This window comes from Salmo salar, chromosome ssa09 (genome assembly GCF_905237065.1).
Source record: "Salmo salar chromosome ssa09, Ssal_v3.1, whole genome shotgun sequence".
In the NCBI taxonomy this organism is placed as follows: Eukaryota; Metazoa; Chordata; class Actinopteri; order Salmoniformes; family Salmonidae; genus Salmo; species Salmo salar.
In genome coordinates, this window is record NC_059450.1 from 16,642,162 (window position 1) to 16,669,543 (window position 27,382).

General features: G+C 42.8%; 1 protein-coding gene across 4 annotated transcripts in view; it reads right to left on the reverse strand.

The window, feature by feature from the left end:
- The window catches only part of LOC106610803 (centrosomal protein kizuna), a 37,407-nt gene extending 11,654 nt beyond the window's left edge, over positions 1-25,753 (reverse strand). Inside the window, exons 1-14 of one of the 4 annotated variants that reach the window (XM_045723430.1) lie at positions 25,540-25,750; positions 24,766-24,828; positions 23,134-23,296; positions 21,552-21,629; positions 19,155-19,764; positions 18,636-18,942; positions 15,273-15,392; positions 14,449-14,613; positions 13,016-13,166; positions 8,639-8,801; positions 8,059-8,121; positions 6,673-6,753; positions 6,334-6,403; positions 5,765-5,804 (exon numbers count right to left, since the gene is read on the reverse strand). In XM_045723430.1, the coding sequence (XP_045579386.1) occupies positions 5,765-5,804; positions 6,334-6,403; positions 6,673-6,753; positions 8,059-8,121; positions 8,639-8,801; positions 13,016-13,166; positions 14,449-14,613; positions 15,273-15,392; positions 18,636-18,942; positions 19,155-19,764; positions 21,552-21,629; positions 23,134-23,296; positions 24,766-24,828; positions 25,540-25,604 (2,139 nt within the window). In that variant the 5' untranslated portion in view covers positions 25,605-25,750. Of the gene's footprint in view, positions 1-5,764; positions 5,805-6,333; positions 6,404-6,432; positions 6,754-8,058; positions 8,122-8,638; positions 8,802-13,015; positions 13,167-14,448; positions 14,614-15,272; positions 15,393-18,635; positions 18,943-19,154; positions 19,765-21,551; positions 21,630-23,133; positions 23,297-24,765; positions 24,829-25,539 lie in introns of those variants that run through there. The other 3 variants (XM_014210395.2, XM_014210394.2, XM_014210396.2) reach the window with 3 other exon arrangements.
- Between the last annotated feature and the right edge of the window lie 1,629 nt (positions 25,754-27,382).

A 27,382-nucleotide genomic window follows, 5' to 3' on the forward strand; every position in this document is an offset into this window, starting at 1 on the left:
CCAATTTATCAACCCATGAAGGTCTGGATTTGGAGTCACACTCAAAATTAAAGTGGAAAACCACACTACAGGCTGATCCAACTTTGATGTAATGTCCTTAAAACAAGTCAAAATGAGGCTCAGTAGTGTGTGTGGCCTCCACGTGCCTGTATGACCTCCCTACAACGCCTGGGCATGCTCCTGATGAGGTGGCGGATGGTCTCCTGAGGGATCTCCTCCCAGACCTGGACTAAAGCATCCACCAACTCCTGGACAGTCTGTGGTGCAACGTGGCGTTGGTGGATGGAGCGAGACATGATGTCCCAGATGTGCTCAATTGGATTCAGGTCTGGGGAACGGGCGGGCCAGTCCATAGCATCAATGCCTTCCTCTTGCAGGAACTGCTGACACACTCCAGCCACATGAGGTCTAGCATTGTCTTGCATTAGGAGGAACCCAGGGCCAACCGCACCAGCATATGGTCTCACAAGGGGTCTGAGGATCTCATCTCGGTACCTAATGGCAGTCAGGCTACCTCTGGCGAGCACAATGGAGGGCTGTGCGGCCCCCCAAAGAAATGCCACCCCACACCATGACTGACCCACCGCCAAACCGGTCATGCTGGAGGATGTTGCAAGCAGCAGAACGTTCTCCACGGCGTCTCCAGACTCTGTCACGTCTGTCACGTGCTCAGTGTGAACCTGCTTTCATCTGTGAAGAGCACAGGGCGCCAGTGGCGAATTTGCCAATCTTGGTGTTCTCTGGCAAATGCCAAACGTCCTGCACGGTGTTGGGCTGTAAGCACAACCCCCACCTGTGGACGTCGGGCCCTCATACCACCCTCATGGAGTCTGTTTCTGACCGTTTGAGCAGACACATGCACATTTGTGGCCTGCTGGAGGTCATTTTGCAGGGCTCTGGCAGTGCTTCTCCTGCTCCTCCTTGCACAAAGGCGGAGGTAGCGGTCCTGATGCTGGGTTGTTGCCCTCCTACGGCCTCCTCCACGTCTCCTGATGTACTGGCCTGTCTTCTGGTAGCGCCTCCATGCTCTGGACACTACGCTGACAGACACAGCAAACCTTCTTGCCACAGCTCGCATTGATGTGCCATCCTGGATGAGCTGCACTACCTGAGCCACTTGTGTGGGTTGTAGACTCCGTCTCATGCTACCACTAGAGTGAAAGCACTGCCAGCATTCAAAAGTGACCAAAACATCAGCCAGGAAGCATAGGAACTGAGAAGTGGTCTGTGGTCTCCACCTGCAGAACCACTCCCTGTAGCTCAGTTGGTAGAGCATGGTGTTTGCAACACCAGGGTTGTGGGTTCGATTCCCACGGGGGGCCAGCACAGAAAAAAAAAAATGTATGAAATTGTATGAAAATGTATGCATTCACTACTGTAAGTCGTTCTGGATAAGAGCGTCTGCTAAATGACTAAAATGTAAATGTTTATTGGGGGTGTCTTGCTTATTGCCTATAATTTCCACCTGTTGTCTATTCCATTTGCACAACAGCATGTGAAATTTATTGTCAATCAGTGTTGCTTCCTAAGTGGACAGTTTGATTTCACAGAAGTGTGATTGACTTGGAGTTACATTGTGTAGATCGATAGATCGAGAGATCGAGAGATCGAGAGATAGAGAGAATACAAAATATTATGCTCTTTCCATGACATAGCTTAGACCGGGATTCACCTTGTTAGTCTATGATCCCTTATTGATGAAACTCGTTAAATCCACAAATCAGCGTAGATGAAGGGGAGCAGACAGGTTAAAGAAGGATTTTTAAGCCTTGAGACAATTAAGACATGGATTGTGCATGTGCGCCATTCAGAGTGCATTCGGAAAGTATTCAGACCCCTTGACTTTTTCCACATTTTGTTACGGTACAGCCTTATTCTAAAATCGATTAAATAGTTTCCACCCCTCATCAATCTACAAACAATACCTCATAATGACAAAGCAAAAACAGGTTTTTAGAAATGTTTGTAAATGTATAAAACATTTTTTGAAATATCACATTTATATAAATATTCAGACCCTTTACGCAGTACTTTGTTGAAGCACCTTTGGGAGCGATTACAGCCTCGTGTCTTCTTGAGTATGACACTACAAGCTTGGCACACCTGTATTTGGGAAATTTCTCCCATTCTTCTCTGCAGATCCTCTCAAGCTCTATCAGGTTGGATGGGGAGCATCACTACACAGCTATTTTCAAGTCTCTCCAGAGATCGGGTTCAAGTCCGGGCTCTGGCTGGGCCACTCAAGGACATTCAGAGACTTGACCCGAAGCCACTCCTGCGTTGTCTTGGCTGTGTGCTTAGGGTCGTTGTCCTGTTGGAAGGTGAACCTACGCCCGAGGTCCTGAACGCAGTGGAGCTGGTTTTCATCAAGGATCTCTCTGTACTTTGCTCAGTTCATCTTTCCCTCTATCCTGACTAGTCTCCCAGTTCCTGCCAGTGAAAAATATCTCCACACCATGATGCTGCCATCACCATGATTCACCGCAGGGATGGTGCCACGTTTCCTCCAGACGTGACGCTTGGCATTCAGGCCAAAGAGTTCAATCTTGGTTTCATCAGACCAGAGAATCTTGCTTCTCATGGTCTGAGAATCTTTAGGTGCCTTTAGGCAAACTCCAAGCGGGCTGTCATGTGCCTTTTACTGAGGAGTGGCTTCCGTCTGGCCACTCTGCCATAAAGGCCTGATTGGTGGAGTGCTGAAGAGACGGTTGTCCTTTTGGAAGGTTCGCTCATCTCCACAGAGGAACTCTGGAGCTTTGTCAGAGCAACCAGTGGGTATTTGGTCACATCCCTGACCAAGGCCCTTCTCCCCCGATTGCTCAGTTTGGCCGGGCTGCCAGCTCTAGGAAGAGTCTTGGTGGTTCCAAACATCTTCCATTTAAGAATGATGGAGGCCACTGTGTTCTTGGGGACCTTCAATGCTTCAGAAATGTTTTGGTACTCTTCCCCAGATCTGTGCCGCGACACAATCCTGTCTCGGAGCTCTACGAACAATTCTGGAGGACAAAAGGGTGGAGGCGCGGGGGCTGTTTGAAAAGACCACCTGAAATTCAGCCTGTTTTTGTGGGAGGGAGTTTTGGCCTTGCATGGTGACATCCCCATGCGGTAAATTAGTCGATAGACAAATAGGAGAGTTCTAAACCGCTCTGCCAATAAGAGCTAATTTTCAGTTTTCCACTCCCCACTCAAACCACTCCCAGACAGCTCTAGTAAAATTCTTGCTTGAGAAATTGTTATTTGCTAAGAAGTTAATTTTAGTTCTTTTTTTAACCATTTTAATTGAAGACAATCACAGTATGGTACTCAGTTGCTACCCGTAAAAACGTCTGCTTTAACCTATTAAACAGATGTATACACTATATGAATACTGTTAGATATGATGTGATTGACTGTGGGAGGAGAGGAACTCAACGCAGGAGAGTGACCTCCTCTGTTTCTCTTGCCCAGTCCCAAATCAACTCACAGTGGGCTATATGGAGTTACACCCATATTGCTTACACAATTACAATGCTTTCAGATCTACAAATGAAGGGCCATCAAGTGTCTAGGGGTAGGAGCAAGCATTTGTTTTTAGACTGGGTATGCGTCTGCCTTTGCCATGAATTCACAATGAAAAGATTGTCACCATATTATTTCTCTGCCGAAAGTCTCTGAACACATTTCTGTCAGCTGTGTTCTAAATCAGGCTCAGTTAGTTTGTCTACATGTTCGTCGGTCTCTCTACCTGGCACCTTCTGGTGCCTGATCTTGGTTTTTCCTCCCTCTCGCTCGCTCGCTCTCCCTTCCTCTCCCTCCCTCCCAGTGTTCTGTGAGATGCCACACACATTGCTTCTTCCTGCCTCTCCTCCAGAGGACTACCTTCTGATTATGACACTTTGTCTGTCAGAGTGATTGGGGGGGGCGAATGCCTGAGCACATCCTGTTGTCCAAGGGAACGCTCCACACTAATTGTCAAGTCAAGGTTTTTGTCAAGCAGGAAGAAGGCATCACAAACACATCACTCACTGATTACTGGAGAGATCACCTATGTTTTCTTTTTCAGTGTGAGAAGTTTTTCTTAGATCAAGGCCCAAAAAAAATAAGGAAAAAAAGCAAAGAAAATACAAAAACAAGAAAGGAAAATCTGAAATGCCTACAGTAAAACAAAGAAAAACAGCACAATGAATCTTGCACAACAGGAAGCAGTGGCATGCACCCCCAGACAAAGGGGAACAAGTAGTCTTTACATGGAGTGCAGCTGCTTATTAAGTCTCACTCCTTGCATTATTCCTTTTATCCCCACTCAACCACAAAGTGATTTTGCTTTACCACTCACAATGGCAGCAAAAGATTTCTAATGGATGAATCCTTAATAAACTGTTGTTGCAGCTCAGTCTGCCTGACCATGATTTACAATACAACAAACAGCACATTCTATACTCTCTGAAAAACACTGTGTGGAGGAGAGAGAAAAATACTGAATATGAAAGACCTTGATTCTCTCCAACGCCATAATAGTGAAATGAGCACATATAAATGTGTTAAGAGTATTTCTTTGCATCTTGTATCGACTGCGTGTATTTAATCTGTAAAGCTTATTAAAGGCAGTCATTGCTATGCAAAGCAGCACCCAGCGCTTTTCTCTTGCTTTTCAGCTGAGTGTAGTGTTTGGCAAATAGGACTGCCCCCCCACCTCTCATTCTGCATTCATAACATGCAACATTTGCACAATGCATCTCTCAAAGGCTCCTGAATAGAGGACCGTAATACTCATGTAAACAACTGCAAACCAATTACTTAATGAATCGGGCCCACACATAATGAGGAGCCACACAAAGGCCTATAAATGCATTTTTTGCACCAAAGCCTCTGCTTTAAACTACAATCCCTCAGCTGTAGTCTAGGCTTAACTGGGAAATCATAATTATTGTCTAAGACAACAGAGAGGAAGCCATTTTTTGAGTCCAGCCACAGAGTCGTTTGATGTCACTCATCAGCTCACTGACAAAATAAAGCAAATCATTTTAAAAAAGGATGAAGTAGAGGGGAAGAGAGGAAAATACATAAGGACAGGGTGAGAGAGAGGAATAGAGAAAGGGGAAGAGAAAGGGGGAAAGAGATGGGGAGAGAGACATTAAGATAGAGTGAGAGAGAGAAAGACATGGCAGAGCATGCTGCAGTGTTATGCTTCTGTTCAAGTGCAGGGTTTCCAGACCACTTGTAGAAGCAATAAAGCGCAAGAAGTGACTGTGGTAAGTGGAATGCTTAAAACGGAAGCATCCGGGGGTGGGGAAATCACAGAGGAGCAGGAAAGAGGTACGATGGTGACCGCTCTTAGCTGTCGCTCTACAACAGATCACTCCTCCCCTGACCAGATTAGGTGTCAAGCATGCAAAACTAGTCATTAGTCTCATTTCAATAATTTATGCACAGGACCAACACGGCCACAGTAGCCAATCAGAGCGGTGTGATTCTCTCCATTTCCTCGCGTTTTATCGCCTTCCCATGCTCCTTAATGACAGTGGAGACAGAGCGATCAGAGGGTCTGGAGTCTGAAATTGGCTCATGTTTATTAAAGAGGTATAGTCATTGGGCTGGCACTGGCAGACAGTAGCGCCTCAATAGAACTGGGCCATTATGCCCTTCCCTCTGCTAATAGGTAGACTGAGAGACCCGCTGGCCTGGCCAGGGAGACGCACACTTTGGGCCCTTGTGTCAGCGTGGTGCCCAGTAATCACATGAAATCAGAGAAGATTATTCCTCATAACGTTTACCCAGCCATTACCTTCCCAAATGGGCTCCCGGTGAAGAGCCGCTCTGAGGACCTACAATTGCAGATTTTGATGAAGTCGTGTTGATATTCAAATGCGTGAAAAACATGCAGCTATTCAGACGTTCTTTTCCTACCACTCAACGCTTTGATTTGAGCAGCCTAAATGCAATTCAGGACGTGGGGAAGCTCTGGAAATGAAGGGATGTGTCGTCTTTAAACTCATCCTTGTAAGTCTTCTTCTCAAAACAGTTGTTTCTGATTTTCTATTTGTTGAAACACAGTTTGTACACATAGTACAAACCATTTGGGGCCGGATTTAATTTTCCAAACTAGTTTAGTTGGCAAAGGTCTGGTTTTATAGCTAGTCTCCTTTAACAAAAACCCAATAAATAGTGAGAGCAGGCTTTAGGCTTGATAACAGTCTGGCCTTTTCTTTTCATGCACAAGTTAATGGGTGGCGCCCCCTTGATCTAATGGAAATTAACAGGGAATTATGAGAGCTACATGCAAATGGACATCATTCACTTTGGTGTCTGGTGGCCTATTTCCATAAAGGGAGTGAAGAAGAACAATGTCCTTACCAAGGGTAAGGGTCTTGATGAGAGGAGCGCTCAACCCTCCCAGTATTCTCTTCATAGCCATCATTTATTCCTTAAAGAGCAAACAAGACAGATCAAACATTTTGACGTGCATCTAATTACACGTTAATATATGTTGTGTATTGACATGTAGGTAAATAGACGAAGAGGAAAAGCACAGAAGACCGACAAAATAAAACTTGTACACATGGTGGTATTCTTTATATAACACTTGTGCCAATTCTTTATAGAACAGTGAGACATATGGGCAGTGTTGACTGATGATTAGGCCACGGTGGCTCGCTGGAGGGGTGGGGTGGTGCAGACGCCGTCTCCCCTTACCTGACAGATCCTCCTCGTCTCCAGAGCTCTGCTGCCTCGCCTGTGTGGCAGACTGTTTAAGCAGCTGATATGCTTTTGTCTCTGTTCCAAAAACACAAAATGTCAGAGTTAAATATTGACTCAAGGCCCAGGTTTCCAACTTTCAGAGGCTGTGTGTTTGATGAGACAACACGCTCCGATGGCTGGCTCTTTGGGCCTTCTGATGAACGGTGGGTCAAAACACAGCGCAGGGCCGGCTAAGCTGTGTATTTAAGCAGTGTGCATACACACGCCAAGGGGAGTAACAGTTTCCACGACACCATAATCACCCTCCACCTTATCTCTGTATCAGGTTGGCAGGCACCCCAACTCGGAAGAGAGAGATTTTCTTTCAATAAAACACTAACTACTTCCATATACAGTGGATTAGGTCTGATATTTGAGAACTACACAGGCTTTATAATCTATAGAGCAGCTAGCTGTATGTCATAAATGGCCAATTGTCTCAAGTTGATGACACTAACACACGACGGTAAATCGAAACATAAAAGCGTTACATCTGGTCGTTTTAATCCAAGTTCAGGCCAGGGGTCGAGTTTACACATCCAAGCATGCTATCCATAGGCAAGAATCCTTTGAACTCTGTGGGCAACAAATGTATGTTTGGCCTTCCAGAAATGATGAAACAATGGAACATTTGTATGCCAAATATATCTAAGTATCTGTCCATTGTAGTTGTATTGTCTGTCAAATCGTTTGCTCAGACTAACAAGTGCATGTCACTTTGAGCATTTACAGCCACACATTATTAACTCATTACCTTCGGTTGCCCAGCAGTGGCTCCAGCCATGCAACTGGACTGGCAATTTTTCTTTTCAAAACAATATTTTGCTTTTAATTAGTTGAGAGTTGAAACTGGGCTAGTTCTGTGGTCCTGCGTCCTTGGGGGTGTTCCACACATGAAATGCCCAGTAGGAAATCCCATTGCCTAGTGTAATAAGAAATCATTTTACATTTCTGAGATTCTGGCTGTGGACTAGTACACAGGCCGCTTTCAGATCCAGTCTTTTCAAGTCTGCTGCTGCACAGCATTGTTTATAAGATAATGAGAACCAATGACAGATCTTTGGCTACACCCCGGTGTCCTGACAATTAAACAGCTGCATTATGCGGGTGCGAATGATCAATTTGGCCTCGCCTCTGCTCTGGCCGGCTGAAAACATGCACTGTTTCTCCAGTATAATTAGAGGAACTGCACAGCTCTTCAGGTGGGACTTTGACCCCAGATTCACCTTGATCATCCTACCACAGCCATCCATTTAAAAAGAGCCCATTATCGGCTGCTGTGGGAGGAAAACAAACGGCACACAAGAACTCTGAATGCAAGGCTCGGTACTGCCTTTTTACCTTTAATAGGAATACTTTCCACGGGGCTCTCGTCTTGGCTGTCCTCTTCACCACTTTGTAGTCCTGTAAGAAAGGGAGGCCCACACAGAGCTCAGAGACAGGGGGAGGCTAGGCTGGGACTCTGGGTTTCCCTTTGTCTGAATAGAAGGCCCTATGAAGACTGAGGCTGCCAGGGATTCAGAAAGAGGCCTATGGTGAAAGTGTTGTGATTCTTTGTCATATGGGGGAAGTTTCCTTTCAGTGCAGCGATTGCTCATACTTAACAGAAATGGCACCATTCTACAAAACGCTCACATCCCAACCTCTCTGTCTCACTGGGCAATTACTGACTTTTCTCAGTTTGAAATGTTGTGTAAACTTAAGTTGCAGTATGTGCAAATTACTTCTGATTGAAAAAATGATAGTCTAAAAACATATGCATCATTGGACAGGGTCATAATCACAACTTCCCTCGTTAGTTTTAGTCTTGAGGCTGGTTATACAGTTCATTATCATAACCGGAGAGTGATGCATCACTACAAAGGAGTAGCACATTAGCTACCAACTGGCCAGACAGAAATGGTGACAGAGGGATAATGACCTTGCATCCCTGCGGCGCGGTGCTCCTGAGAAGGTCTGGCTGGTTGGACCTCCGCAACGCTGTCGTTGAGAAACGAGGGAAGGCCACAGGATGACGACTCACTCTCCACCGAGGGGCACTCCTCACTGGACCGGGACAGAAGTGTCCTCAGCAGCACTTTGGCCTGCAACCATGGCAAATTAAAACCACATTCTCACTGCTCCCACATTGTGAAGGGAGTGTCAAATTGAACTCCTAATGACTAAACAAGTAATGTACCCAGGCCTGGCTGTGGCACAGAGTACTGCACACATCCTGACTGTGACAAAGAAAATAACTAGAAATTCTCTCTGGTTTAAGCAAAAGAGATTATGCTCTCCCTCTCTTTCTACTCTCCCTCACTCCCACACACACACACACACACACACACACACACACACACACACACACACACACACACACACACACACACACACACACACACACACACACACACACACACACACACACACACACACACACACACACACACACACACACACACACACACTCCTCTCATCCATGAGATTAGACAAGTGCCTAAAGAACGCAATCATACTCGCTTTAACGTGAAATGCGTTAAGTTATCTCCACTTGGCGGAGAGGATTGAGACAAACTGCTCTCTTCCTTCCTCTCAACTTATCTCCCGGTAGACGAGGACACACACAATTAAGAAGAGCTGCTCCATGTGAGGAGGAGGGAGATGGACACGGTGATTCCATTCACCGTATCAAACCAGCCATCATCATCATCATCATCATCTGAGCAATAGGCCCTCTCTTGTCTTCAAAGCCTGCCTCTCGGCTCAGACGGCTGTTCACAACTTTTAATGAGCGTTAATATGAAGGGGAAGATCAGGAGGATTTAGAAACAGACAAACCTGTACAATATTAGTTGTGATCGGCAGGTCATCGGGAGACTGATAGCGTGTACAGGCTTTCATATCCTGAGAGGAGAACAAACACCCAATCTGATCTTTTCTTCCTACTCAACACTCACAATCCAAAATGTCCTGATCCCTCCTCGTGATATTTCTCTTTTTAACTATATTCAAAATGCACCACATAGTGGAGAGCGCTCTCACAAACCACTGCAATTGAAATATCAATGAATGCAACGGTTGGCCCTTCAATATTCAAAGGGTCTCTGAGTGTGCATGCGAGATGCATGCTCCCGTTGGTCACAGAGTGGTGAAGGCTGTGTGGCAAGACGTGAATGGAAATTCTGTTTGGGCTCGTGTGTGAGAATGAGGGAGAATAAGCTGTTGTGTGGGTTTGTGAGAGGGGGCGAGAGAGAGAGAGAGAGAGAGAGAGGGGGCAGGAGAGAGAGAGAGAGAGAGAGAGAGAGGGGGCGAGAGAGAGAGGGCGAGAGAGAGGGTGAGAGAGGGCGAGAGAAAGAAAGAGAGAAGGGCGAGAGAGAGAGAGAGAGAGATAATGAGAGAGAGAGAGAGAGAGAGGTTTACACTCAGGCTCTTCCTGATGCGCTTGGACATGGTGATCAGGATTGCGGCACCTCTCTTCTCTTTGTCAGTTCATATTTTTAAGAGCCTCTACAGCCTCGCAAGAACCAGAGCTAAAATGCTAGCAGCCTTTTCAGGAGATTGGACACAAATAAGATTGAATATAAATCAGTTTCAAAAAAGAAGAAAGAAATAAACAAATATTCCCTACTCCATCAAATGTTAAGAGATTAATCTGTACAGACCTACTCATTGATTTGTGATACAGTTACAGTCAGAAGTTTACATGCACTTACGTTGGAGTCATTGAAACTCGTTTTTCAACCACTCCACAAATTTCTTGTTAACAAACTATAGTTTTGGCAAGTCGGTTAGGAGATCTACTTTGTGCATGACGCAAGTAATTTGTCCAACAATTGTTTACAGATTATTTCACTTATAATTCACTGTATCACAATTCCAGTGGGTCAGAAGTTTACATACACTAAGTTGACTGTGCCTTTAAACAGCTTGGAAAATTCCAGAAAATGATGTCATGGCTTTAGAAGCTTCTGATAGGCTAATTGACAACATTTGAGTCAATTGGAGGTGTACCTGTGGATGTATTTCAAGGCCTACCTTCAAACTCAGTGCCGCTTTGCTTGACATCATGGGAAAATCAAAAGAAATCAGAAAAGACCTCAGAAAAAACAGCCGTCATACCGCTCAGGAAGGAGACGCGTTCTGTCTCCTAGAGATTAACGTACTTTGGTGCGAAAAGTGCAAATCAATCCCAGAACAACAACAAAGTACTTTGTGAAGATGCTGGAGGAAACAGATACAAAAGTACCTATATCCACAGTAAAACAAGTCCTATAATCGACATAACCTGAAAGGCCTCTCAGCAAGGAAGAAGCCACTGCTCCAAAACTGCCATACAAAAGCCAGACTACGGTTTGCAACTGCACATGGGGACAAAGATCATACTTTTTGGAGAAATGTCCTCTGGTCTGATGAAACAAAAATAGAACTGTTTGGCCATAATGACCATCGTTATGTTTGGAGGAAAACGGGGGAGGTTTGTAAGCCGAAGAACACCATCCCAACCGTGAAGCGCGGGGGTGGCATCATCCTGATGTGGGGGTGCTTGCTGCAGGAGGGACTGGTGCACTTCACAAAATAGATGGCATCATGAGGTAGGAAAATTATGTGGATATATTGAAGCAACATCTCAAGACATCAGTCAGGAAGTTAAAGCTTGGTCGCAAATGGGTCTTCCAAATGGACAATGACCCCAAGCATACTTCCAAAGTTGTGGCAAAATGGCTTAAGGACAACAAAGTCAAGGTATTGGAGTGGCCATCACAAAGCCCTGACCTCAATCCTATAGAAAATTTGTGGGCAGAACTGAAAAAGCGTGTGCGAGCAAGGAGGCCTACAAACCTGACTCAGTTACACCAGCTCTGTCAGGAGGAATGAGCCAAAATTCACCCAACTTATTGTGGGAAGCTTGTGGAAGGCTACTCAAAACGTTTGACCCAAGTTAAACAATTTAAAGGCAATACTAATTGAGTGTATGTAACTTCTGACCCACTGGGAATGTAATGAAATAAATAAATCATTCTCTCTACCAATATTCTGACATTTCACATTCTTAAAATAAAGTGGTGATCCTAACGGACCTAAGACAGGGAATTGTTACGAGGACTAAATGTCAGGAATTGTGAAAAACTGAGTTTAAATATATTTGGCTCAGGTATATGTAAACTTCCGACTTCAACTGTACATGTGTCAAATTTACAATGACAACCGTGAGCACACAAACAAAGAAAGCAACAGAGGATTCAGGAAGGAAGATGAGTTGCAATGATGGTACCTTACTCTTATCTCAATCTTTCAGCCTCTGTGGGCCTGGTGAACAGTCTGTGTCATTTCATGGCCGGTTTAATTGGGCATGCTCTGCTGCAAGGTCAATGAGTAGGGAATTTCAAAGACTCCCACCTCTGTTGTGAAGAAGGTCTAATGGCTGCCTCATTCACGTGGGCCTGGGCCACAGCAATACTTCAGCTAATAACAAATTAAAGGCCTGTGTTTTTCAGGACAATAAGCCACAGGATGAAAGGAGTCTGGGCTGAGCCTGTTATTTGCGATTAGCGCATGGGTCACAGTTTCCTTTTGGTCAAGGTCACCCTGTGTAGCAATCTGATGAACGGGAAGCACTACATTTCACACACACACAAAGTGCTATTGCCTTCTTAACATCGAATGTCCACACAATGGCTAGTTACTATCTTTAAAAGACAACTAACTTATGAGATCCCTTGCTATGACATCTTGTTCTCTGAGGTGTAGTACTGTATGTCTGTACAGATGTTTTATCCGGGTCTCCTGAGTGGCGCAGCAATCTAAGGCACTCTGCATCGTAGTGCTAGAGGCAGAACTACAGACCCGGGTCACAACTGGACGTGATCGGGTGTCCCATTGGGCGACGCACAATTGGCCCAGCGTTGTCCGGGTTAGGGGAGGGTTTGGCCGGGGGGGCTTTACTTGGCTCATCGCGCTCTAGCGACTCCTTGTGGCGGGCCGGGCACCTGCAGGCTGACCTCGATTGTCAGGCGAACGGTGTTTCCTCCGACACATTGGTGCAGCTGGCTTCAAGGTGAAGAGGGCGGGTGTTAAGAAGCGCGGTTTGGCGAGTCATGTTTCGGAGAACGCATGACGCAACCTTCGGCTCCCGAGCCCGTTGGGGAGTTTGCAGTGATGAGACAAGATCGAAAATAGAAAAAGCGGGTAAAAAAAATTCTAAATAATAATAAAATAAGTATATCCTTGTAATGTATGACATGTGCTTCCTGTGCATGACAGAGTTTGTACTGTAGGAAAAGGTACTGTACTTTGAAGTGTATTGTGAGATGCATACCTTGGCACTATAGGAGGCGTTGTATGGCAGCAGCAGTGGAGTGAACAGCTGGACGAGGTGCTCGGGGGTGAGGACACGGTTGTCCTTCAGCAGAAGGGCGTGCTTGAACCAGCGATCCCACAGAGGAGCAGCATCAGAGGGGAGACGGGAGCTGCAGCGTGGAGGACACGCAGTACCGTGAGCGAGGATCACAGGCTTGTATCTTACCACAGTAAGATTCAACATCTTTCATTACAGCGAGAGAATGCATTTATACTTATACTGTCCATCTATATAGTGTAAACACTTCAAATATAAACCATTATGGAGTTGGGTCATTCATGCATGTAACGGTGAGAAGAAAAAAAACGTTCTCAAAATTTGTATATGGAAAGAAACACACATGGTACGCCTAAAGAAAAGGTACCGTAGTTTGACATCTTGATATATTGACCAAAGTTGACTTATTTTATATTTGTGAATTGAAATTAACCTAATGACACATAAGTTGGCTACATACTGAGAAAAGGTCAAGCGACCACAGTAGGGTATAAAAGATACTGTATCTCAAGACACTTTCTTTTTGCCTGAATACAATGAGGTATTCAGGCATAGCACAGCTTGGAGCTATGGTTCAAAATGGAGCTCCTCATTATCAAAAGAAACCAGTCACAGATAGGGCATTTCATTTGCTCATGACATTCACACACAGAGTTACTGCTTGAGGTAACACAAATGACCTTTACATTTGTGGAGGATGGAGATGTGTTCACGGACATTCAATTCAATCTCAACCTGTTCTAAATATGTGCTTCCCCTCTCCTCTGAACTCCAATCAAACCTTCAAGAAAAATGCACAGGAACTAATCTGCTCTTTGTCTGAAAAGTGGAATTCATCTTTGAATCGGTTCACTTTTCATTTGGACGGTGAGATTGTCTATTGGACTCAGTCACTTTTAGAGCACTGATATCTCTGCTCAATGACTCCATTATAGCTCACATTTATTACAGGAGCAGAGTTGAAAATGTTCCCGTCTTGACTCACTCAGACTTGATGGAATATTTAGCAAATATAACACTAAGGGACCCTGAAGCAGCAACACAAGACCAATTGAAGCATTTTTCTACCTGGGTTTTTACAGCACATACATGCTGTCTTAAATAATTATCAAGTAATTATCCCAAAATAATATCAAAAGCAATTAATAATTCTCTCTAGAAAAGAAAAGGACGCAAAGGAGAAAATAAACATTCTGTACATGAAGGCTCAATTTCAAAGGGTCATAACATTACTGACCAGCATGAACCTGAAGATCATTATAACCACCTCACCTATCACACACTTCTATATACGATTGAAAAGAAATGCATCAAATGATAAATCCAATTTTCAAAACAGTGACATCAACAAACAAAAAAAGACTTATCTGGTGCAGAGTTCAAAGAAGCTTTACCTTATTTTCCTGGGCTCGGTGGTGGACCAGTTGGAGCTAACTAGCTCTTCGGGTAACAGGCAACCCATTGACATGGTCCATGACAACCTCTGAAGCTGGTGAAGGACGACTGCTCCACATGCATCAAGGTCCTCTCCATTCAAGCCTGCCCTGGCGTTACAAAGGCTGACGAATATATAGAGCGGAGTGAGCCATCGCCATGGAACCCGGGGCTCAGCCCAGCAGCCCACAGGTCAGGAGTATAGAGCACAGCAGCTGCTCTCAGTACACCCCATGTTAGGGATGAGCCACAACACACACAAGCCACAAACACATGGCAAAGGCCACAGCAGGAGACCAACACACACAATTCACTGTCTGACAACTAGGTGACAGTAGTTCTGATCATTCTGGCAAAAAGGCAAGAAGTTGGGAATGTTATTTCCTTCCCTGCTATTCTATTGCAAACACTTATTGATAATAAAACATTTGTATCTTCATCCTCTTGTACAAACATTTTATATATTTAGAAAAGTGGTGACTTTCGTTTCAAATGACACATAGCCAGTGAATTTCAATGACTCCCAAATGCCAGGAGGACCATAATTCAGCAGCAAAGTGCGGTTACTATGACAATCCGGTGTCTTTGAAAAACCCTTAGAAACCAAGATGTGCTGCAAGAGCATTGTTGGTGCCAAGTGATGACACTTAATTTAAAGTGAGAGCCCTTGGCGGCAGGTTAATACATTTTCCCCAGATCCATGAACACTGGTTGATAATGAAAATAATTGCAGCCAAACTCAAGACAAAGACCAATATCGTTTCTAAATACGGAAAGAGCTTACCTGATCACTTTATTGCGTTTGCTATCGCCAAGTGACGAGACACAGTACACATTTCTTTCTCCTCTGTGGAATCGTTCTTCGATGCTCTCCAGTAGATGGAAGAATCCCTCCATGGACAGCCTGAAAGAACATATATATGAAGACACAGAAACAAAATGTCTGACTGGATTTGAACCATATGTATTTACAGATTTTTCCTCTCTCTGTGTGTGTTTAAGAGGTCAAGGCACAATGGTAGCATTTGTATTGATTGACATGTTAACCAATGTCAGAGATGGGCCTTCAACCATTCAATTCAATGTCAATTGATGCGGAGTGAATACCAGGCAGGAAAATAAAGTGCCTCAGCACTGGGTAGACAGCTAATAAACTGAGGGATTAGGAGCATAGAACAAAACTGTCCTTGTCTCATTTCAATATAACAGGGGCCTGGAAATGATGATAGAAAAACAATAATTTCATCCATATTCGGACAGCTAACATAGCCCAACAAGAAAAAACCCAAGATGATTTCTTTTGGTGAGAGATTTACACTTTAATCTGGCCATGTGAGGCTGTAAAATGAGAAATGGGTGCCTAACGCATGTGGATTTGGGGAATCCATCTCTTTCTTGAGCATTAAGCTCTGGGTGGCCCTCATTGAATTCCCCAGAAACCCCAGCCAAGATCCTGAGCCCCCAACATAAAAGGGGCAAAAAGAATGTATGACAATCTATAATGGGCTCCGGGGTTAGAGGTCAGCAAACAATTGCTCCTTCCCTTTTGCAGGTTGTTTCCTGGTAACATACTGATTAAGCTGGCAGCTTGAATTATATCCATGACATGTAGTGCACCATCCATCTGCGCTAAGACCTCTTCAATGCAGCTGAAGTAGCATGGGTAAAAGCTCTGCCTTTTTCCCTCCCGTCAGCGTGGGCCTTGAAATCGTCATCAACTTTCTCTACATTTTATTTGTCAGTGCTCTTCAAAAAAGGGATCTTTTTACAAAAAAGGGAATTAGTTGTGTGCACCAAACCTCTCCGTATTGTTGCGAGGGCTTCATCGCGAGGTCTCATACCACACGTTTGGTGTTGCTGTGTGTGTCTGAGTCTCGACATCATCAGGAGTGTATTATTAGTAGGGATGGAAGGGGGTCAGCCTCTGGCGAGCGATATAACACTGACACTGTGTACAGTGGACATTTCAACATGATTTCCTAAATGTAATGGTCTCAACATGAGTGATTGGTGTCAGATCACTTTCAGGGCATTTCTTTCACACACACAAAAAAAAGGGAAAATGCTGGAAAATACTAATAGTTGTATCAAATGGAGAGACCTGGTAAAACAAGTAACACTGTACAATAATTCTGACTATTAAACGGTTGTATGTGAGAGTACACAATAACCAGTCAATTCAGACTAACCAGTACAATCCAGACAGCCTTTGTCCGTTTGGAACTATTTCTAAGTAATGCCCTTGATTAAGGGGGTTCGTACTCAGACACTTCATATAGCTACAGACCCTCCACATGTTTTGTCTTCTAAAATCATCTCACAGCTGACACAGCCATGACGTAGTTGTCTAAACAACAACATAATACAAGTAATTCCCAGTCACCACAAGAGACATTACACAGTATCTTCTAATTATGTACATATTTCCATCATCATCATTCTTTTTTTTAAACTACTTTTTATTACTTATTTGTTAATATTAAGATAATTTTACTGCACTAAAGAGAGCTTACAGGTAAGCATTTCACTATCACTGTATCAGTGTTTTTTTTTTTACTTCATGTTTTCATGTTTTGTGTGGACCCAAGAAAGAATAGCTGCTGCTTCTGCAAAAGCTAATGGGGATCCTAAATAAACAAACACTGCATCCCTGTGAAAGACTCCAGCCATTACGATGAGCACTAAAGAAAACCCAAGAGGGTTTCTGTTCTCTACTCCCTCACCCAGGTCACACCAGGGGGAAATATAATGGAATAATGGAATGAATTGCCAACGCTTGTTTTCCTGCCTGGGAGCTGAATGGGAAAAGCGATATAAACTCTAACCTTGACGTTGAGTGAGGCCGCGTGGCACTGGAGACAGGCTGCTCTGATCAAAGCTTTGTTTCCCCCCCTCATACACAGGACTCCATGTTAACAATGGAGAGCTCAGATTCTCCCCTCCCCATCACCGCCACAACCAACCACTCTACAGCTTCTCTAAAGGGCACAGTGGAACATTTAAATAGAGTACACAACACCTAAACAAAAACATTCATTGTTCAGGTTCTAAGTACAATAATTTGTCTGTTTTATTTTCATTCCATGTCAAACTTCAACCCTGATACCAAGCAAACAAAAAAAAAAAATGTGTAGCAGATCAAATGTTAAAATAGTTTGGACTGTAAAAAAAAAGTGGTATTTTTGTGGCCTTGGAAAACATTTGTACAATACACATGTACAACTGGAAGGTGAGGCCTATGCATTGAGGAATATTCACCCATGCATTGCAAAATCTAAATCACAGACAAGCTACAGTTACTTCTAAGAAATACCTTTGAGTTTCACCCCCAAACAGTTACTTGTCTACCAACACATATACTGAGAATTATTGTAACACATAGAGGAAAGATGCATATTACAGCTACGTCTATAGCCTGCAATCTGACTTTTTTCAGAGGACAGTAAAGATCTGGATTGAGGGACAGAAATTGTCACTCCCTTCACTGTGCAAGCCATCACAAGCAATCCTTAAAATCAGAGGACACCAAGCGCTGGATTTCTTAGTGTGAGTGCCTGTCCACATGCCCACCCTCCAGAACACTCAATGGAGCCACAAATGTCCTCCTCCACTGAGACTTCCTGAGGTCTCCCAAGCAGAAAATTGCTCTGTCACAGTATTATCTTGGATTATGGCAATAATGTTTGTCACGGGTCCTAAACCCTCCCTATAAGGTGCACTGAGGCTAAAGCGGCTGCTGCTGAGAAGCAGTGAGTGCGGTGGGTCGTGTGGAGCGGGACTCCCACCATCCTCTCTGACGGCTACAGATGTGGCTCAATTCAACTGTCTTGAGCAGAATCCCCAGTACAGCCTAGTTATCCTGCAGCCCTGTTCAGCTTGGCCACTCTGGAACATGCTCATGTAGAGCTGTAGCCTCGCTGCTTTAGCATGCCCCTATGTTTAATTTACTCAACAATAAAACTGAATTAAACAGATAGGCTGAGAGGAAAATGTAGAAAAAATGTTTACAAAATTAAAAAGAACTGTGTTTGTTATGATGGCTGACATAAGGGCTTAATTGAATGTCACCAAATGAATAGACAGCTCTTTCCAGTGCAGTGCAACACTTCACTGAGACCGAAATGTAAAGTACATAACGAACTCCTACCTTTTCAATGGGATTTCTGGAGACGTGGATTCGCTACGTGATTCTGGTCTGTTCCTAGGCTCTGGAGTGTCCAGTGATTGACTGTGAACACTGGCGCTGCGGAGCTCCCTCTCGCTGGGTGGAATAGCACTCCTCTGTGGTGGGCTGTCTGTCCTCCTGGTGTGGCTGTCTACATGGACTACACCCTCTGGCACCTTTGGTAGCTCAGCCAGGTCAGACTCAGTCAGGGAGATAGACAGGTCACTACCACTGCTGGTCACTGACAGCTCCATACTGGAACTGGATCTACTGAGGGTTTCACTCTTCTCTGAAAACACATACACAACAGGCTATTTCAATCACTGTGTATATGTAGCATTATAAAGTCAAAATATAGGCATTTCAGCAATTCCTTAAAAGGAACACGTTTCAATCCAATTGCTAAGGAATAAAGTACTAGCTAGTACAGTCAAACAACGTACAACATACAGTCTGTATATCTTCTGGCATGCAATATCTTTCAGTAATAAGATCACCAACCTGGCACATCTTGAGATTCTTTTCCCAAGTCAGTTTGAGGCGGTGATCTTTGCAGAACTCTCTCCAAACCTTCTTTTATGCTCTCCTGATGACCAGACCCTCTACCCCGAGTGTATTCTGCAGGTGAATTCCTGTCCCACATATGGCTGATAGTGTTGGGCGATGGGCTATTCTTCTCAGGCCTCGTCAAGGTCACTCGAGGTGAAGTCAGTTGTTCATCACCTCTAAAAGGCACGCCGGCGCTGGCTGTTAAGGTACGAACAGATGGAACCACTGCCGCCGTCCTTTCATGTTTGTCACACAAATTACAGCCGTCGGGGGAATCGTTTGAGCCTGAAATGTCAACTGATAAAGACGCTCCGCTCTCGGCAACGACCTCTCTGGAAACTTTGGAGTCATTCAAAAGGCCACTTTGCAGGCATTCCGAGGCATGTGAGAGATGATCTGGCGAATGACGCTCCGCTTGTCGTAAGTGTATACTTGTGGTGGCATCTTCAGCCGCGGAACTTCTGGAGGTCTGGCGACCCATGAAGATTACAGATGGTTGGCGTAAACCCCTGGCCTGTGGTAAGGGGGACTCACCCTGAGGATGGCAATTCAACAAATCTCCCTGAAAAACAGGAAACAATAAAAAAAGGTAACCCATTCACGGTTACTCAATGTCAAATAGCAAAATGCTTATCAAAAGCAATGCATTTTGGAGATCAGTTCTAGGGGTGTATTGTGTAACTCCAGTTAAATTGACTGCTAATTCATATCATTATGCTCAAATAATATCCCCAAGAGCAAAAATATCTCGTCACAGTCCACATTCCAATTTGAGCAATGAAAATTCGAAAGACAATGGTACTTCAATTCATATGTAACCATAATAACACGACATACCATAGACAAGATTGGCAAAATAGCATGAAATGGTCAAGGATACCCTTCAGCCACAAGCAGCAGAGACATTTCAAGTTGGTGTTGGTATAATATTGCTCCTACAATTTTCTGCTTCTATAATTATGTTTTTCTCCTAAAAATGCAACACTTGCAAATTAGGTTATAGGGGCTTTTTCTTCAAAAACAAACAGCGGAGTGTTTTAAAAGGATCACTTTTTCTGTTAAAAACGCTGTTTATTTGAGTCAAGGTCATATTTATTTCCAAACCCTCTTTCAGAAGAATGTTACACGATCAATGTTTTAACTTCTAATCTTATAAGCAATCCTCTGTACAAGTTGTGATTCATGTCTGCTATGGCACGAAGGGGGTTCGGAGAGAAAGCTAAAAAACCTTCCTCCAAACATAATAACAAAAAGTATGGCTTCTGTTTCTTTTCTGATAAGAGTCTTAAATACCAAACAGTTAGCTGCTTAATAACATTCACTGTAAACCATGCAGCTCTGCCCAGCAGATCCACAAAGTAGGTAAAAAATAGGAAAAGTTAATTTCTTGGCTGAGTGATTCCATCGGTAGCTGCAGGGCAAAGTAGAAAGTGTTTCACTAAAGTAGCAATTGATTCTTCTATCAATCTGTGGCACGCGCGTGCTCTTCCAAGGAATGTATTAAATATGAAAATCATATCCCGTTATCATCTGTCTCCAGCTTTCAGCCCGGTAAGCTTCCCTTAATGAATGCTGTAGCCTGAGGGACATGCACACTGCCAGCAATGGCTTGTATGCATAATGGAGTGACGGTACCATTTTGCTCATTACAATATCGCCAAGCTGAGGGGGGGGAGTTGTGCACACAGTCACAAGTGACTGCTCTAGACAGCATGCTCCAAGTTATTATGAGATGTCTTAGACATTTCATCTAAAAGAGCTTTAACTGCGTTAAGTGAAGGAAGAAGCAGCTATAGGCTTGAACTACATCGCTTGTACAGATGCACCAGCCAGGATTAGACACCTGCATTATTACAGACACAGTTAAAATGTATACTGCTCTACAGATTTGCTCTGCATAATGTCTACTTTTCTTTGTTGTTCCAAAGCTGAAAACACAGTTTGATAGAGCTAAGATTGGCATTATCCTTACAAAAAAAAAGAGATTTGCCATAAGAAGAGAATACTATGCGAGTCAAATATTTTTGCCCAAATCTTCTGGAATTCTAAAATATATGAATTGCATTATACATGGTACGCATTTCCCAAAGACTATTTTAGACTGTATAACTTTTTTATCATATAAATGACCCTTATATAAAATGAACTGTACAAAACATAGGGCAACCTGCATTAACAAATTGTAGACTACTACTACAGCCAGAATGAAACATACCAGTAGCTTAGTTGCAAGTCATGCATGTTCTTTCAAAAATGTGTACATTTATTCTAATCAAAGGTTAGGCTTACATCTATCTTCTAATTTACTTTTTTTTGTAATTTCAAGAGACTCTTAATTATTATTATTACCTTGTCTATTTTAAGATTTGTCTCTTCTTTCTTCTGCCTTGCTGCCATAAATCTGGAAATTCTATTCAAGCATTCAACCTGTGAAATTCAGGAAAAATACAGACAGTACAGCACAATTAATTTAGCAAATGTCCCTTTTCAAAGTGATCTATAATTCTAGATCTATTGTACCGTTTTTCAATGAGTCAAAAAAAGGGATACATCATTGGACATTGTCCTTATCAGAAAAATCTACATAATGAACATGTCATTATCTTGGTAATTGTATACATAGGATGTTTCTTCAGTGTGATAAAACCGCGTTAAACATGTTCTGCAAACACATTTACAAACATAGACGACAGGAGCTGGTGAAATCCAAAGTGTCCAAACATGAGAGTTAGTCACCACGGGTATTCCCCAGTGAGTGTCCTCCATGGTGCCTGCAACACTCTTAATCATCTGAGTAGCCAGACTGACTGCCCTAATCCCAACTCCAATTAAACAGTCTAATGGTGCAGTTAAGGGCACTGGGATTAACTCCAACATCCCAGGCCTTTTCGTCAAAACAATACCAATTGCACACAAAAAAAGCTACTTTTGTTTATCAAAATTACTAAATACACTTGTTATCTATTTGCACTGATTCTACAGCGACTGATATCAACAATGAAGTCACAAATGATTATGATTACGGTCAGCATCATTTGTATGCATGTGTGTGTGGTCGTACTGTATTGTACTGGAGAACTAGGCTGAAATATCTAAACAAAAAACAAATAGTGACTTAGTCTACAAAATATCTACACTTGAATATTAAAGGTACCTTTTCACAGTTGTTTGACTGCTTGACAATTAAGCCATAGCACACTTGTAACGGGAAGATGAATGAAACAACGTAACAACAGAAAATGATTTCTAAAAATCAACTACAAACATTTATGAATCATAAAGCATTAAAAAATAAACAAAGCAACTGCTTGAGGGGGAAAATAAACCTCTGGAGCACTTCACTGTCTCAATATTGGGCAATTAATTTAGCGAGTCATAATTAACCAATTTTGTTAATTTGATATTAAGCTGTAGAGCACTGTTGTTGAGTTAAGCGATAATCTGACTCGTTCATTGTTTTCTCTTGCTCATTTGCCTGCAGTGATAAACTGCAGTGTTCGAGTGTTTACTATTGTTACATCAAGCAAATGAGTGTAAATATCCCTACAGTGTACGGCAATTAGAGCATGATACTAAGGCAATTGACAATAAGAACATCATTGAAGTGCGTGCATCATATTTTTGAAATTCCAAAACATTTTTGTGTTGTGAAATGGCCTTGTAAATCATGATCCCACACTCACATTAACTATTCTTCAGTACATAAGGGACAATAGAGCATGAGCGTCAACCATAGGTTTACTGTACAGTGATCTTTACTGAATCATGTAAAAAGAGTATAAAATGTGCTCTCCATCTCAATCATGTAAAATGTGGTACCGTTTGCAGAGAATCATAAACCTTTTAAATTCACAATGCCTAATATCAACTCTGCAGCTGTGGCTACACACTGAACAGATGAGACACTGGCACTGCAGTGTCCCAGTCTTACCTTGTGTTCATCCAGAGGGTTACGGTCAGGACAGTGCTCCTTCATGCTCATTTCAATGCACTCCACATCTCTCAGGAGCTCAAAGTTTCGAATTTTCGCTTGTTTTTCTCTCTCACGGATTTCCTTGAGATAACCACGGAGTGTGGCACACTTTATCTGAGAACTTAAGGCAATAAAGAGATGTATTTATTTAAGGACACTCTTGCAAATAAAAGCCAGATGTGCAGTACTATTCTTCCACACATTATTCTAATGAAATGGTTACTACGGCAGTGTTTCCCCTATATTAATTTAGCTGCGGCACCCTGCCACTCTCCCCCCAATTAAAATATTATTATTTTTAAGATGGAATGTGCAGTAGAGGAAAAAGTGCCACTATCCGCCACCGCAGCCGTTGCTATTGTTTTTTCTTACGATGCAGACGTCGCCCGGCGTGACAAGAACATTTGCAGTACATAATCTGCTGTTCTATCAAGCATAAAATTATGTCTTAGGGAAAAAACAGTGTTCGTTGTTTGCAGTAACGTCTTTGTTGTTGTAATTTCGCAAACGGACGTGGCAATTTCATCATTAAGAACTCCAGCTTTAAATATTTCTGCCAAGACATGCCTTTAAGATCAGAGTGACAAGTTACAATGTACAGTATATTTGTAGCATTTGATGCATTCAGAGTATTTTGGGGGTTTTCAATTAGGTAAATGCAGATGGGAAACCCCATGCTTCAGCCCATTTATTTAAATTTGCACTCTAGTCTCTTTTCCCCTCTTATCACCTAGCACCACTATTTATTTTACCTTTATTTAACTAGGCAAGTTGGTTAAGAACAAATTCATTTTCAATCCAGGAACAGTGGGTTAACTGCCTTGTTCAGGGGCAGAACGACAGATTTTACCTTGTCAGCTCGGGGATTTGATCTTGCAACCTTTCGGTTACTAGTCCAACGCTCTAACCACTAGGCTACCTGCCGCACCAATGCTGCATCAATTGGGCTACAGGTTAATAAAGGGAAAATTATATTTCAGATGGTGTCAACATACTTACATTTTCATTCATTTTGGAGTAGAATGTCCTTTAAAAAGTCACCAGAAGTGACCTTCTGACAGTCGTTCCACCCCCCAAAAAAATATTCCCCCGCTACCTTTGCCACTGCTGCTGAAAAATATCCTAGGGGAAACACTGGACTATAGAGTAGGCCTATCTCTATGTTTTGTTTTCACTGGCATTCCTCATTAGTAGCTGAACAGTTTAGAACTTCAGTGTACAGTATAAAACATTTTTTTTTTATATAAAAAAACACTTTACATTATATAGGCCTAATTCATACCTGAGTGACTACCAGTGAAATAACTAGCATACTAGTATAGCCTAATAACAGTGGTACTATGTAGTCCAACTGTCTCTACTTACATAACCACTACAATGTCATGCCTACACAGGTTATTGCTCATCGTTACCCTGGAATAAACCGTGTGCTGTACCCACATAAAGGAAATAGAACAATTTGGGATGAAAAGTAATAACTGGATAGCTAATGAGTGAACTGTTATTATGATTAAGGGTTTGATAAACAATGCACATAAAGCTAAACTGCTAGCTAACGAGCTACATTGTTAATTGTTGGGACCCACTTACCCTCTCTTGTCAGATCTGCAGTAAGCAAACAACTCCCTCTCCAACTCAAGTCTCCTCTTTTCCCTACAGGAATAGATGAAACAGATGTTGGCTACATAGAAAAAAATATCTTTGCATCATACGAATAAAAACTGTTATAGGCAACAAACAAAGACGTGTCCCCATAACATACTAGCTTCAGCAGCCCCATGCACGCCCACAATAGTGGTGTTCTGTGAGTAAAAACGTCCAGATGGTCGTGCACGGAGCTAAACGTACAGTAACCGTCAACTTTATCATAGTTAGCTAGCTACAGTCACTAGCTAATTATTAAACTACTGATTAGTAGCCTTATCTAACGTTGCTGCAGTTCTGGTAAGAATGACATGTTTTACCAGTTCGTATGAAACCGGTATTGCATACACAGTGACATGAGTAACAGTAGCTATTTAACGCTAAGCTAGCCCTATCAAGCTAGCTAACGTCGTTAGTTTGCTGTTGGTGTAAACCCCCTACTAAGTTGGTTAGCTAAAGTTAGCTAGCATAACGAAAATATGCAATAGTTATTGTTAAAATAATACATTGAGGTTACTTACACGTCTTTTTCAAGGCATAGTTGCTTGCTAGCGTGTCAATCTTGCTAGCTAGTTAGCCGTTGCTAATGGTTAGTTAGCTAGCCACTTTATCCAGTGACACATGGCGTGAAAGGCAGCAGCAGTGTCGGGAGAGTGCACAACTCAAACTCGTGGTGTCAAAGGGGCCTGGCGCCAAAAGGAAAACGGGTTAAAATCTTACCTTTCGTGCATGCTTTGTTGAATGGATCCAATTCTTTCATAGTATTGGTCCTTACAGAACGCCATGACAACAACGATCCTTGCCCTTTGCGCCCCGTTTTGTACAAGCAGCGAAAACGTAGCTACTGAAAAGTGTTTATGATGGTTGCCATGAGCACCACTTCCCAGAGATCCCCTCTTGTAAACAACAGGAGCGGGAAAGTAGAGAAGTGATGTGATTTGCGCCTAGCGCTGGTCTTGGATCAGCTTTCAGACTGTACCAATGACTGTATATGAACCGTACACTCATGCAAATGAAAAATGCATTTGGAATCAAAATAATTATTGCATACATACAGGGAGAACGGGCATCATTTCCCTATAATCAAATCAAATTGTATTAGTCACATGCGCCGAATACAACAGTGAAATGCTTACTTGCGAGCCCCTAACCAACAATGCAGTTTAAACAAAATACGGATGAGAAGAAGAGACAAAAGTAACAAGTAATTAAAGAGCAGCAGTGAAATAACAATAGTGAGACTATATACATGGGGGTACCGATACAGAGTCAATGTGTGGGGGCACCGGTTATTTGAGGTAGTATGTACAGTTGAAGTCGGAAGTTTCCATACACCTTACACAAATACATTTAAACTATGTTTTTCACAATTCCTGACATTTAATCCTAGTAAAAAATCCCTGTCTTAGGTCAGTTACGATCACCACTTTATTTTAAGAATGTGAAATGTCAGAATAATAGCAGACAGAATTTATTTCAGTTTTATTTCTTTCATCACATTCCCAGTGGGTCAGAAGTTTACATACACTCAATTAGTATTTGGTAGCATTGCCTTTAAATTGTTTAACTTGGGTCAAACGTTTTGAGTAGCCTTCCACAAGCTTCCCACAATAAGTTGGGTGAATTTTGGCCCATTCCTCCTGACAGAGCTGGTGTAACTGAGTCAGGTTTGTAGGCCACCTTGCTCGCACACACTTTTTCAGTTTTGCCCACAAATATTCTATGGGATTGAGGTCAGGGCTTTGTGATGGCCACTCCAATACCTTGACTTTGTTGTCCTTAAGCCATTTTGCCACAACTTTGGAAGTATGCTTGGGGTAATTGTCCATTTGAAAGACCCATTTGCGACCAAGCTTTAACTTCCTGACTGATGTCTTGAGATGTTGCTTCAATATATCCACATAATTTTCCTTCCTGATGCTGCCACCTGATGCTGCCACCTGATGCTGCCGTGCTTCACGGTTGGGATGGTGTCCTTCGGCTTGCAAGCCTCCCCCTTTCCCTCCAAACATAACAATGGCCAAACAGTTATATTTTTGTTTCATCAGACCGGAGGACATTTCTCCAAAAAGTATGATCTTTGTCACCATATGCAGTTGCAAACCATAGTCTGGCTTTTTCATGGCGACTCGTTTTACTGTTTACTGTGAATATAGATACTTTTGCACCTGTTTCCTCCAGCATCTTCACAGAGTACTTTGCTGTTGTTCTGGGATTGATTTGCACTTTTCGCACCAAAGTACATTCATCTCTAGGAGACAGAACGCATCTCCTTCCTGAGCGGTATGACGGCTGCATGGTCCCATGGTGTCTATACTTGCGTACTATTGTTTGTACAGATGAACGTGGTACCTTCATGCATTTGGAAATTGCTCCCAAGGATGAACCAGACTTGTGGAGGTCTACCATTTTTTCTTTTTCTGAGGTCTTGGTTGATTTCTTTAGATTTTCCCATGATGTCAAGTAAAAAGGCACTGAGTTTGAAGGTAGGCCTTGAAATACATCCACAGGTACACCTCCAATTGACTGAATTGATGTCAATTAGACTATCAGAAGCTTCTAA